The following is a 15,067-nucleotide window of genomic DNA, read 5'->3' on the forward strand; positions in this document are numbered from 1 at the left end:
GAGAATGCGATTGATAAAGCCGTTTTTGTCTTGCTTTCCTTCCATCAACCTGTACATAACTGCTTCTTCCATTTTCTGTTGTTTTTGTACTGCTTAAAGGCACATTTCTTTCCTGCCAAGCTTACTGTTTAAACCATGTTTGTGTTCTCCTAGTCAACAGCCTTATCATTACTGGTACTTTAAACTCTTCGGTTACATATTTGTGTGAATAAAATCGTTTTTCTTTGGAATAGAAAAAAAAGTCTATCTTTATTTCTTCTTTTGCTGGTGTCTCAATTTTAGGTTAAATCAGTGTTTCTCAAAGGGGAGGCCTATGGGACGGTCAGACAAGTTGTTCTGAGAAAATTTGGTTTAAATGTTTGACAACTCAGCACTGTCCATTGGACAGGGGGCATTTTTCTCGTATAAATATATATATTCAACATGAATGCATCATTCAAAATACTGCTTGGATTTGCCTGGAATTATATCTAAGGGCCTATACTTTCATGGAAGTACGGACCAACCTCCATACCTTTTGGAAAAAGATGAACTGTGAACCTTATTCTCCTGTCTGTATTCTTCTATCTACTTTTAATCTTTATTCTTCTATTTTATTCCTTATAATCTGTGAATTTCCCTGTCTAGGACTTTCATACATACTCACCTTGTCTCTGATGACTGAATACTCAGTGTACAGACATGCTAGCCTATCACTTGGGATAACCCAGAAACATCTGTAAGACTTCAAATTCACCTTACCCTAATTAAATTATTATAAAAGACTTGAGATATTCATCCTGCCTTGATTTTTGCTGTCCTTTTCGTCTAATATATACTCTCTTTTACTCTTTTACTTGTTTCAGTCATTTGACTGTGGCCATGCTGACGCACCGCCTTTTAGTCGAGCAAATCAACCCCAGGACTTATTTTTTGGAAGCCTAGTACTTATTCTATCGGTCTCTTTTACTGAACTGCTAAGTATATATATATATATATATATACTACAACGGGCTTCTTTCAGTTTCCGTCTCCCAAATCCATTCACAAGGCTTTGGTTGGCCCGAGGCTATAGTAGAAGACACTTGGTGCCACGGTGCCACGCAGTGGGACTGAACCTGGAACCATGTGGTTGGTAAGCAAGCTACTTACCACACAGCCACTCCTGCGCATATATATATATATATATATATACATGCATATATACATACACTGATGCATGCATATACACATTCATGCATACATACATACACAGATACATACAGCAAGCTTTCATACAGTTCATCAACCAAGGTTAAACTAGAAGATGCAATGCAATAAGATATAACTTGAGACCACACAGTTACAAAACAATCTCCAAATCCATACGTCCATGCCTACATCTTACACACCACACACACACACATACATACAGATACACTCACAAAATTATACATATGCATATGTGTGTGTATATATATATATATATATACACACACACATGATGCATGTATGCAGGCCAATTTATCTGCACAACAAATGCTACAGATATACCAATACAGATAAACAAGACATCCGATAAGTATTTTAATGCATCAACCAAAACACATGCCATGCTTTACAGGGCATTGCCCTATGGTAAATAGAAATAACAAGATAAGAGAGAAGCAGTCGAACAAACAAGAACCTGTCGACATTGAAATACTGAGTAGCTTTTCAAGCATCTGTTTGCAGTGTGGAACTCATCCTTTGAAAATGATGAGTATCTTGACGAAACGTGGAAACAATATTTGGCTAACGTGGTTTAATTATAATAAACTACTAACTCATATAAACAAAATTAGAAGCCAACCTTTTCAAGATTATAGTGTAGAGAACCACAAAATTATCGGTCTAGGTCTCCAAAGTTATAATGGGGTTTTTACAGGTAAATGCAGGTATGGCTGAATGGTTGATAAGTTTGGTTTGCAATCATGAGATATTGGGTTCGATGCTACAGTGTGTCATCTTACAGTAAATGCATTTACTATAGGTTTGTATCCCTATCAAGTATCTATACTCATCTTTGATGGTACAAAGCAGTAGACAATTTGACAGGGAAAATGATATCACTGCTTATAGCTTAGCAACTTTTGGAGAAGCACAAATGTAAACAGTCACACACACACACACACACACACACACACACAAATGCACACACACACACGCACACAAGCATAAACTCATGCATATGAGTACCTATGATGTTCTAGTAGTACCTGTGATAGCAGGTACTAGATCCTGCATTCAGTGGTTATCCTATTTCGAAGAATAAATAATAAATAAATAAATGCGCACTTTTAAAGCCTAGCCAGGCTCGTGGGCCCAGTTTTCCAGTTTCAATAGTGTATAGGTTCCCCAGCTGGATGGGACGCCAGTCCATCGCAGTGTTACTCATTTTTGCCAGCTGAGTGGACTGGAGCAATGTGAAATGAAGTGTTTTGCTCAAGAACACAACGTATCGCCCGGTCCAGGAATTGAAACCACAATCTTACGATCATGATGCTGACATCCTAACCACTAAGCCACGCGCCTCCGCACATTTTGAAGAATAGTCATATCTATAGCCAGAAATGGCTCTGTTGGTTAAGAAGGTTGCTTCCTAATCACATGGTGCCAGGTTCAGTTCCATTGCATGGAACCATGGATAAGTGTCCACTACAGACCTAGGTGGAAATGAATATGCATGGAAACTGAAAGAAGCCTGTCATAAATATGTGTGTGTGTGTGTTAGTAAGTTAATGTCTCCTGTCTTGACATCACATGATTGTTGTTGTAAACAAGTGTTACCATCATACAAGCAGTGATCTTTGTTTCCAATCTTCCATGGAAACATGAGCTCATCATGCTCCAGCGTGGCCACAATCCAACGAGTGAAAGCAGTAAAAAACTGAACAAAGTAAAAGATAGCTGCAAGAGATTACAAAGATAACAATCAATATCATTGTGTTGATGGGGGCGAAAAATATCCAGCGGTGATGGTCAGGATGGCAGGGAGTGTGTTGGGCTTAATCGGTGGATCTCAACCTGGGGCCATATGGCCCTTGGAGGTCCATATAAAATTTTTTGCAACTTGCATGGGGACTTCACAAGTGCTGGTGGCATGAAAAAACGCACCCAGTAAATGCTGTAAAGTGGTTGGCATTAGAAAGGGCATCAAGCCATAGAAACCATGCCAAAAAAACCACCAGAGCACACTGCCATCAAACCATCTGACTCATGCCAGCATGGAACATGGACAATCAGTGATGATGATAATGAAGGTCTTAAAATCAAACCCTCCAGTATGTTAATCACAACATGTCTTGTGAGGTTTTACAATGCAAACTGGACACTAAAAAATAGTTGTATAAACCTGGGGTACTTACCAAATGTTGAATCAAGTCCGTTCTGTAATGGTCCCATCCAAGTTCCCCAATATGCAGACCGTTCTTTCGGAGTGCTAACTTCCAGTGATGTCCTGTCTATAAAGATATTAACCATTATAATTAAAGTCCCAAGCTTTTGGAAATCATTTCATATGACATGAGAAATAAAACACCACATGCACACATAGGTATGAGTGTGTATGTGTGCATACATACACAAATACATACACATACATATATATATTTATGTATATATATGTGTGTGTGTATATACATAGACAAATACACACATACATACATATATATGTGCTTATACATGTGTGCATGCATACATACACAAATACACACACATACATATATATTTCTATGTATATATATATGTGTGTGTGTGTATATACATAGACAAATACACACATACATACATATGTGCTTATACATGTGTGCATGCATACATACACAAACACACACACACACAATATATATATATATATATATATATATATATATATAATATATATGTATGTAACACACACACATACTTTATTATTCTTTTATTCTTTTATTTGTTTCAGTCATTTATTCTTTTATTTGTTTCAGTCACCGCCTTTAGTTGAGCAAATTGACCCTATGACTTATTCTTTGTAAGCCGAGTACTTATTCTATCGGCCTCTCTTGCCAAACTGCTAGGAGACAGAGACATAAACACACCAGCATCGGTTGTCAAGCGATGGTGGGGGAACAAACACAGACACACAAACATATACATACATATATATACGACGGGCTTCTTTCAGTTTCCATCTACCAAATCCACTCACAAGGCTTTGGTCGGCCCAAGGCTACAGTAGAAGACACTTGCCCAAGGTGTCACAAATTAGGAATGAACCCAGAACCATGTGGTTGGTAAGCAAGCTACTTACCACACAGCCATTCCTGCGCCTATACCTATATTATCATCATCATCATCAAATTCCAACATAGTCCAATCTTTACATTTCATTTTAAAATTTTTACATTTTTTATATGTACTTTCATGTTTTAACCTTTTAGTATCCAGATTATCCTGTCAAATGTTTTGAATTAATAATGCATAATTTCACAGCTTCATGATTTCAACAATCTGATTGCTTATGCTTAGAGCGACATTGTAGGGTAGGTGTGAGAGACCAGATCTACTAGCTTGTCAAAACATAAAACAAGTAGAATAATTGGGCCAGTTTAAATGCTAAAGGGTTACAACAAGTTTCAGGTTAATATTTAAATATCAGCATCATTAACAAACAGCTAGTGTGCTTTACATTGTGAAAATACAGATACAACTCACTTTTGCCAGCTGAGTGGACTGGAGCAATTTGAAATAAAGTGTTTTGCTCAAGAACACAAACTGCTGCCAGGAATTGAATTCATGACTTTACAATTGTGAGCCAAATGCCCCAACCATTAAGCTATATGCCTACGTGTAATTGGACCCCGCCTCACACGTGTGCCTACATGTGTGTGTGGGGGGGTCTAATAAAACCATTTCAATCTAGGGTGGTGCATTGGCAGAACTGTAAGAACCTTAGACCAGAAGCCTGTGTCAAGCTGAATCACCCTGAGAACTACGCTAAGGGTACACATGTCTGTGGAGTACTCAGCCACTTGTATGTTAATTTCTGTCGGCAACAGGGCATGGATTTCATTATCGGCAGGACCTAACAGATCAGATTCTTGGCTTTGAACTAGCAGGATGTCATGCAGAGGATCTTGAATACAAGACAATGAATGAAGCCCTAATATTCCTAGTTAGATGGAAACTGCAGGACCACATGGAGCAGTGCCCTGTGACTCCTACAGTATGCGCAACCAAAACCCCTATGGAGGGCATACTATGGGACGACCTAGATGAGAGATGTTCCATTGATCAGATCAACTGGAACACTCGTTGTCATAACCAATGAAGTGCCTGTTATTCTTTTCTACTCTAGGCACAAGGCCTGAAATTTAGGGGGAGGGAGCTAGTCAATTAGATTGATGCCAGTATGCAACTGGTACTTAATTTATCAACCCTGAAAGGATGAAAGGCAAAGTCGACCGTAGCAGAATTTGAACTCAGAACGTAAAGACAGACGAAATACCACTAAGCATTTTACCCAGCATGCTAACGTTTCTTATTTCTTTATTGCCCACAAGGGGCCAAACATAGATGGGACAAACAAGGACAGACAAAGGGATTAAGTCGATTACATCAACCCCAGTGTGTAACTGGTACTTAATTTATTGACCCCCAAAAGCATGAAAGGCAAAGTCGACCTCGGTGGAATTTGAACTCAGAACATAATGGCAGACGAAATACCGCTAAGCATTTTGTCCGCCATGCTAACCACCTTAATGAAATGCCAGTTACTGACCCCTAAATGAGTGAAGAGGGAAGTTGAGCTTAGCAGTACTTGAACTCAAAGTGGTAAGAATCAAAGCCAATATCATGAGACATTCTTTCTGATGCTCTGCCAACTCTATTTTGAATTAATCATGCATTATCTCAAAGCTAAAAGATTGTTTAGTTTTAAAATGACATTGTAGGGCAGATATGAGCAGCTGGAACTGGCAGATTTAAACACTAAAGGGTTAATAATGGTTGACTGAATATACTGAATAATGAGTCAAAATGAAAAACATCTGACCAATCAGAACTGACCAGACAGGCTAAGCACAAAAATCTGACCAATCAGAACTGGTCACACAAGCTACTCACAAAAACCACCGCTGAAACTGCAATATAAATTGTTGATAGCATACCTTTGCCTCTGATCTTTTACCACTGAAATCACCGGGAAGATGGTGCCATCGAATAGCTCCGTCTAAGCCATTCAAAGCAAACGTAGAGAAATGTGTGAGAGTATCTTGCTGTTCTGAAGACTTTGGTTCCGACAAGCTGCAATAACAAATTATTGTAAGGTCATTTGGATGGAAAAACTTAACAAGAATTACATTAGTAATATTGCTTTTTATTTTTAAATTATAATTATTCAGATTATCAAACTTTATCCTTGGAAATAAAAGATTTTGTTTTCTTTCAATATTTGCATTGACCTTACATTTGACCAGGCTTGTCTTTGATAATCATCATCAAGAGTGTTATTCCTGGATGTTCCTATTTATTAGGTTCTCTGAATTTAGTGGTAAATGCTCCTCATTCAAATAAAATCTGGTTCAGTGAATGTACAGAGCAACAAATAAGTGCCCTCATGGTTGTTCCAGATGATCATCGGGGGAGATCCTCTGCGCTACTGAGGCTTACAGGATCGTCTGGGACAATCACGAAGGCACTAGTTGCATCATTTACCTTTTGTTTCAATCATTAGACTGCGTCCATGACAGAGCATCAGCTGGAGGAATTTTAGTCAAATAAATTGATCCCAGTACTTTTTTTATTTAAGCCTGGTACTTATTCTATTGGTCTCTTTTGCCAAACTGCTAAGTTACAAGGACATAAACAAACCAACACTCGTTATTAAGAAATGATAGGGGACACACACACACACACACACACACACAGAAGTATGGTGCAGGCTTCTGCATGGCCAGCTCCTGTCTAACCATCCAACCCATGCCAGCATGGAAGGAGGACATTAAACGATGATGATATATACATATATACTCTTTACTCTCTTTTACTCTTTAACTTGTTTCAGCCATTTGACTGTGGCCATGCTGGAGCACCACCTTTTAGTCGAGCAAGTCAACCCTATTTCCAATATTCTGTGAGAACATGTCTAGCCATAGGGAAGTATTGGCTTGCTTGGAAGCAGATGAAGGTTGGTGACAGGAAGGGCCTCCAGCTATAGGACTTATTCTTTGTAAGCCTAGTACTTATTCTATCGGTCTCTTTTGCAGAACCGCTAAGTTACGGGTACGTAAACACACCAGCATCGGTTGTCAAGCGATGTTGGGGGGACAAACACAGACACACAAACATACATATATATATATATATATCAACCGTCCAACCCATGCTAGCATGGAGAACGGACGTTAAACGATGATGATGATGATATATATATATATATCCATACATATATACAATGGGCTTCTTTCAGTTTCCGTCTACCAAATCCACTCACAAGGCTATAGCAGAAGACACTTGCCAAAGGTGCCACACGATGGGACTGAACCCGGAACCATGTGGTTTGTAAGCAAGCTACTTAACACAGCCACTCCTATGCCTAGCCACTTACCACAGGTGTATTAAATATATATAATACACCTACACACACAAACATGTCAGGCTTCTTTCAGTTTCCATCTACCAAATCCTCTCACAAGGCTGTAGTAGAAAAGGCTTGCCCAAGGTGTTACTGTCATACAAGCAATATCATTTATTTCCAATATTCTGTGAGAACATGTCTAGCCATAGGGAAGTATTGGCTTGCTTGGAAGCAGATGGGGGTTGGTGACAGGAAGGGCATCCAGCTATAGGAAACCTGTCTCAATAAACTCCATCAAATGAACCCAGAACCAAGTGGCTGGGAAGCACACTTCTTACGCACAGTCATACCTGTGCTTGCATACTGCTCATATTTAAGTGGGATGAGATGCAATGATGTTTTCTCGATATGGGTAGTGTTTGTGGATTTTTTTTTTTACCTTTGGTGGTTCAGACAAGACTGGCATGGCTCCATTGGAAGATATTTCTAAGTTCTTTGTTGAAAAGTCTATATTTGATTTTATATCATCATCATTTTGAAGCCTACTTTGTCATATTGGATGGAGCTTATTGAGACAGGTTTCCTATAGCTGGATGCCTTTCCTGTTGCTAACCCTCATCTGCTTCCAAGCAAGCCAATACTTCCCTATGGCTAGACATGTTCTCACAGAATACTGGAAATAAATGATATTGCTTGTATAACAATGACACTCATTTACAACTATCATATGATGACAAGGACACACACACATGCACATAACAGGCTTCTTTCAGTTTCCATCCATCGACCAAATCCACTCATAAGGTTTTGGCCAGTTTGAAGCAATAGTAGAAGACACTTGCCTAAGGTGTGCTACACAGTGGTTGGGCAGCAACCTTTTTTGCACATGGCCACACCTATATCTGTGTCTATCTATTCATACATAGGAGTGGCTGTGTGGTAAGTAGCTTGCTTACCAGCCACATGGTTCTGGGTTCAGTCCCACTTGGGCAAGTGTCTTCTACTATAGCCTTGGGCTGACCAAAGCCTTGTTGAGTGGATTTGGTAGACAGAAACTGAAAGAAGCCTGTCGCATATATATGTGTGTGTGTGTTGTGTGTGTGTGTGTGTGTGTGTGTGTGTGTGTGTGTGTTTGTGTGTGTATGTTTGTGTGTCTGTGTTTGTCCCCCAACATCGCTTGACAACCAATGGTGGTGTGTTTACGTCCTCGTAACTTAGTGGTTCGGCAAAAGAGATCAATAGAATAAGTGCTAGGCTTCCAAAGAATAAGTCCTGGAGTCGATTTGCTCGACTAAAAGTGGTGCTCCAGTATGGCTACAGTCAAATGACTGAAACAAGTAAAAGAGTATATATATATACACACACACACACACCTACACATGCAATTATAAATAGAATGTATTTCCTTTTAATCTGAAGAAATACTAGCCAAAACATCAGAATGATTAAAGTTCAATATAGACTATCACAAGGCTGATATTATATAACAGCATTAACACTGTTGCATAACAGCAGATTGTTATGTAATTCTGCCAAGCAGAACATGGCTCTCTGATACAAATAGCGAAATGGGTGGTTGTGATGCTCATGGCTCTGACAAGAATCAGTTAAATCCAGAAATACTACACTAAAGAGATTACAGTCTCTAAACTGAGACTGTCAGACTTCTAGTATTATTTTTACAGCATTATCTCTCTGTTCAATAAACAAAAAAAGAGATAATAGCAAAATGTGATGAGGAGGAAAACAGTTGTTGATAGTTCAGGAAAAAATTAAATGAAATTCTTTTTTTGTATGTTTGGTATTACATTGGTTTTAGTATTTCTTGAGACAAAACAAAGCAGAACAATGAGGTATAAATAGTTGTTTATTTCACAGATTAATGCAATAATTTGCATAAAATTTGTGACCTTTTGTGTCCGAAATTGTCTGTCAATGAGTGATCAGTCCAGCTACCTACTTAGAAAGTGGTGAAAGGAACTTGTAATGATTTGGTAAAGAGAAACATTTAACATTAAACGTTTGCTCCTTTCACAAACTATAGAGACATATAATTGTTTCTGACGCATAAAAACATACATAAACACAAATAGAAAAAACATGATAACGCACAGAGATGTGCAAACACGAAAATGTAATATAATGACATATCAAAACACACAGACCTATAAAGACAAACAATGCTACAGAGACACAGAAATCACATCACAATGATATATATAAAGCTATGTAATGTTATATCATCATCATCATTTCACAACTATTTTTTCATGCTTGCAGGGGTTGGAGATAACAAAGGGGATCACATTATCATCTCTTTTATGAAGTTCAGCTTCCTGAGATCAACTTTCACCACTTCTTCCCAGTCCCTTCCACTTGGATCATTGGGTACTTCCTTACTCATTTCTCATCCTCCATTTGCATCACATGTACAACTGGTAAACAATTATCTCATTCTAAGGATGTACTGAGGTGATTTGATCAAATAATAGTTCGTTGAGAAATTCATCTTTCTCATACACTAAATATGATTGATGTTAGGAGATAATAATGACCCTAGAGAACAAGTCTATTTCATTTAATGCATGAATCACAGTAGTATCCCAGCTAAACCTAAAAAGTGTTGTAGAAAGAAGGTGATATTGGGTTGTCGGGAAAGTTCGTGCTGATTTTTAAAGGAAAGAAAAAGGTCAATGAATGCTTGCCATTACATTTTTAATCAACCAGATATGAACCATTTTGTTGCACAATGCATCTCCATCTTTCCTTTAACTTGAAAATACCCTCTTCCCAGAATTGAAGTGGTTTCATGACAAAGAATTCATCAAGGTATCTTTTTACATCATCCAAGGAATTGAAATTTTTACCATTAAGACTATTCTGCAGAGACTTGAATAAGTGGAAATCCGAAGGAGCAATATCTGATGGATATGGAGGGTGGGGTAACACATCCCAGCCGAGCTGCAGCAATTTTTGTCTGGTTCCCAAAGCATCAAGTGCCGAAAATGAACTTTCTTATCTTCTATTTTAAAGGGTTACAGAATTAACACAGGTTATAGGAACATAAACCTTCTTCCACGAAAAGATAGCTTAAACTGTGCTCTAAATGGAGGTGTAGTCAAATCCTATTTTATGGACTCAACCATGTTCTAAAACACATCGAAAGGTAAGCTACAATAAATTGGCATGAACTTTCCAGACAACCCAATACTTACTCCTACAAATATTAAGTGAGATTTGTACATAGCAGTACAAGCTTCATTTTTTGTTGATTTCTCCTATATGGTTTTTTTCTCACCTCATTTGTGTTCAGTCACACATGTACGCTAACGTTACATAATCAGTGGAACACACTCCTATTTTTGCCAATCTTCACTTATTCAAGATTGCATCCAAGAATGCTTCACTACCCTGCAATATTGCACTTTATATGAAAGCATTTTAATTTGTTTTTCACCCAGAGAGAGAACCCCTCTGTTGCAGCAGAGATTATAACTCCTAGACATTTTCCACAGGCCACTCTGCTTTTGCAACACCCACCTAACAGAAGAGACCAGCAATTTTATAGAAACCTTCCTATCATTTGAAAAGCATATAATAAGGGTGCTCAGACTGCTAACTTCTTTGCATCTATTACATACATAATAACCCATTTGTGTCAATCTGTCTGTGATCCCACCACATTTCTTGTGAACAAACGCTTCACACCAGATACGCTATATAGAATTTCTACCTTTTCTGCATACTGAGGAAGGCCGTTTCCCAGATGGTGGTTTTATATTTTGTGTTCTTTCTTGCTATGATTTTTATTCTTTGTTAGCTTTACGGAGCTGACAAGGGCTTTTCAACAACAACAATAAAAAGTAATTCTAGTAAAGCCATCTTACAGTGGAATATGAACTCCTAGACTTTGTGATATAAATCCATATGCTAATGATATCTTCTAGACCCCTTGAGAAACCAATGAGGGAGCTCTATGCTAGAAACGGCACCCAAATCTTACTCAAATCAACTATTACCACTCTTATATATATCTTCTTTTATTCTTTTACTTGTTTCAGTCATCTGACTGCAGCCATGCTGGAGCACCGCCTTTAGTTGAACAAATCGACCCCAGGACTTATTCTTTGTAAGCCTAGTACTTATTCTATGAGACTCTTTTGCCAAACCACTTTGTGACGGGGATATAAACACACCAGCATCAGTTGTCAAGTGATGGTGGCGGGGACAAACATGGACACACAAATATATACATGGTTCTAATTCCACTGCAGTAAATTCTGCCACGGAAAATTCCACTAGGTAAATTTCACAAGGTGTATTCCACTACGGTAAATTCCACCCGCTGGCAGAATTTACCTGGTGGAATTTACTGGTCACTTATAAACATACATATATATATTTTTATATATATATATACACAACTGGCTTCTTCCAGTTTCTGTCTACCAAATCCACTCACAAGACTTTGGTCAGCCTGAGGTTATAGTGGAAGACACTTGCCCAAGGTGCCATGCAGTCGGACTGAACCCAGGACCATATGGTTGGGAAGCAAGCTACTTAACACACAGCCACGCCTGCACCTATATACAAAATAACACATTGAATAGGGTAGTCACAGACGTGCAGTTTTCTATTTTCAGACAATGAAGAATCCTTCATTTCACTATCTTACCAATAATGCTATTTTGACAGCTAGTTAGTTCATAGTTTAAATTACACTTCTGAAAATAAAATGGGGAACACATAAGTCAAGTTAATCAAAGCTGACATGGGCAGGTAGAGAGGGTGGTATTGAATAACAACAGTAACAACAACAACACACCCACCCACCCACCCCGCTCCCGTTTGTGTTTGTTTAACTAGGATTAACTTGAAATTAATACTGGATTATTTTCCTGTCCTTCTAGTAGTGGACTTATTTAACTTTCTTTATTTTTCAAAAGGCAGAAATAACTGGTGGTTAATATTCTTTTCGACTCTAGATTGACCCCAGTATGCAACTGGTACTTAATTTATCGACCCTGAAAGGATGAAGACAAAGTCGACCTCAGCGGAATTTGAACTCAGAACGTAACGGCAGACGAAATACCGCTAAGCATTTTACCCAGCGTGCTAACGTTTCTGCTAGCTCACCACCTTATTAGTGGTTAATGTTAATGAAATTGTTAGCACACCGGGCAAAATGCTAAAGTTCAAATTCCACTGAGGTCAACTTTGCCTTTCATCCTAAAATAAGTACCAGTTGAGTACTGGGGGCCAATGTAATCGACTTACCCCCTACCCCAAAATTGCTGGTTTGTGCCAAAATTTGGTACCAATGTTAATGGAATTAATCTATCGTTTACCTTTTACTTGTTTCAGTTATTTGACTGCAGCCATGCTGTAGCACAACCCTGAAGGGTTTTAGTCAAATCAACCACAGTTCTTATTTTTTAAGTCTGGGACTTATTCTATCTGACACTTTTGCTGAACCAATAAGTTATGGGGATGTAAACAAACCAACACCAGTTGTCAAGTAGTGGGGCAGACAAACACAAAGACACACACACACAAAATGACTTCCCATACAGTACCTGTCTGTTAAATTCACTCACAAGACCTTGGTTGACCTGGGGCAGTAGTAGAAAACACTTACCCACGGTACCGTGCAGTGGAACTGAACCCAAAATTACATGGTGCAAAACTGAGCTTGTTAACCACACGACTATGCCTAAACTGAGACTGACTTGCCCTTTGCAATCATGCTAACTCTTTTACATTACCAACAGCTATAAGAAATGCATGAATGTTACACAATCTCATGGTTGTTTATTATGCAAGTATAAATCTGAAGTCAGAATTTGTTGGGTTTGGAGGTTGTTTTATATAAGAAATCAATAGCCTACAAAAAATTATATACTTCCCACATCCTCTCTTGCTCTCCTGGGGCTACTGTAATATCATCTCCACCTTTAGTATCAACAGATGGATGTTTCATTGTCAAAATAAACTCAGCGCAAAACACAAGCTTGTGCTACTAGCATCATCACCATAAACACCACCCAACTGACTTCATTTTTCTCATTATCAACTGAGATATCTATGAGATTCTTTCCTCGTTTCTTTTGCTTGTACTTTTTCTGTTTCAGTAGCATAAAACCACTGAATGAGGACAACTGAATGCTGGGGAAAATTATATAACCAGCACCAACAGCCTTTCCTGCTTTAGAATCTAAACAATAATAGACATAAGTCTGCAAAAAGATAAATAAATAGGCGCAGGAGTGGCTATGTGGTAAGTAGCTTGCTTACCAACCACAAAGTTCTGGGTTCTGTCCCACTGCATGACACCTAGGGCAAGTGTCTTATACTATAGCCTCAGGCAAATCAAAGCCTTGTGAGTGGATTTGGTAGATAGAAACTGAAAGAAGCCCATTGTATCTATTTGTGTGTATATGTTTGTGTGTCTGTGTTTGTCCCCTCAGCATCACTTGACAACCAATGCTGGTGTGTTTATGTCCCTGTAACTTAGCGGTTCAGCAAAAGAGACCAATAGAATAAGTACTAGGCTTACAAAGAATAAGTCCTGGGGTCGATTTGCTCAACTAAAAGCAGTGCTCCAGCATGGCCGCAGTCAAATGACTGAAACAAGTAAAAGAGTAAAGAGTAGCTGCCAATTGTTGTTATTTTACAGTGGTAAGGCAACAAGCTAGCAGAATCGTTACAACACTGGGTAAAATGCTTAATGCCATTTCAACCAACTTTGCGTTCTGAGTTCAAATGACACCAGAATCAACTTTGTCCTTCCAAGAATGATAATATAAGAACCAGTTGAGCACAAGGATTGACGTAATCAACTTAACCTCTCCCCCAAAGTTGCTGGCTTTGTGCTAAAATTTGAAACCATTGTTTTATAGTAGTGAGCTGGTAGGCTCGTTAGAGCATCAGGAAAATATGCTTTACAGTATAAGTTCCAGCTCTCCACATTCTGAGTTCAAATCCCGCCCACAGCAAAAAAATGTTTTGCTGTATATATTTCAGCTATCTACATTCAGACTTCAAATCTTACCAAGGTCAATTTTGCTTTTCATCCTTTCAAGGTCAACAAAGCACTAGATTGAGGTCTGTGGAATCAATTAAGCCGACCCCATTGTGGTCCTTTATACAAATCAAATTACAGAACGGCCAAAGAGTTTCAACATATTAAAAAGCTTAACCATCATGACCTAAACAGCTTGTTCCTAGTCATTTTAGGTGCCTCTGGAGTTAGAGTAAATGAAGACACCTTCTTCATCTTCTCATACATGATGCAGCAGAACACCAATGTTGTGGAAGCTGGAGGGAGACACAGCAGCCCCAACAGCCATCTGGTACACATTTTCAACTAAACACGCTGGAGCAATGCGAAATGAAGTACCAACATAACATGGCAGTCCTGGTTTAGGACTATTGTTGCTGTAATTTAACCCCAAGAGACATCGTCTCCAGCTGGCTATACGACATGATCTGTGTCCTTATATTTAGGAACAAGGG

General features: G+C 38.6%; 1 protein-coding gene across 1 annotated transcript in view; it reads right to left on the bottom strand.

The window, feature by feature from the left end:
- Window positions 1-15,067, bottom strand: part of LOC115216796 — a 55,937-nt gene that overhangs the window by 17,083 nt on the left and 23,787 nt on the right. The window contains exons 4-5 of the mRNA XM_029786376.2: window positions 6,144-6,279; window positions 3,366-3,461 (exon numbers count right to left, since the gene is read on the bottom strand). Coding sequence (XP_029642236.1) covers window positions 3,366-3,461; window positions 6,144-6,279 — 232 coding nt within the window. The remainder of the gene's footprint in view (window positions 1-3,365; window positions 3,462-6,143; window positions 6,280-15,067) is intronic.

Source organism: Octopus sinensis, linkage group LG10, assembly GCF_006345805.1.
Source record: "Octopus sinensis linkage group LG10, ASM634580v1, whole genome shotgun sequence".
Classification (NCBI taxonomy): domain Eukaryota; kingdom Metazoa; phylum Mollusca; class Cephalopoda; order Octopoda; family Octopodidae; genus Octopus; species Octopus sinensis.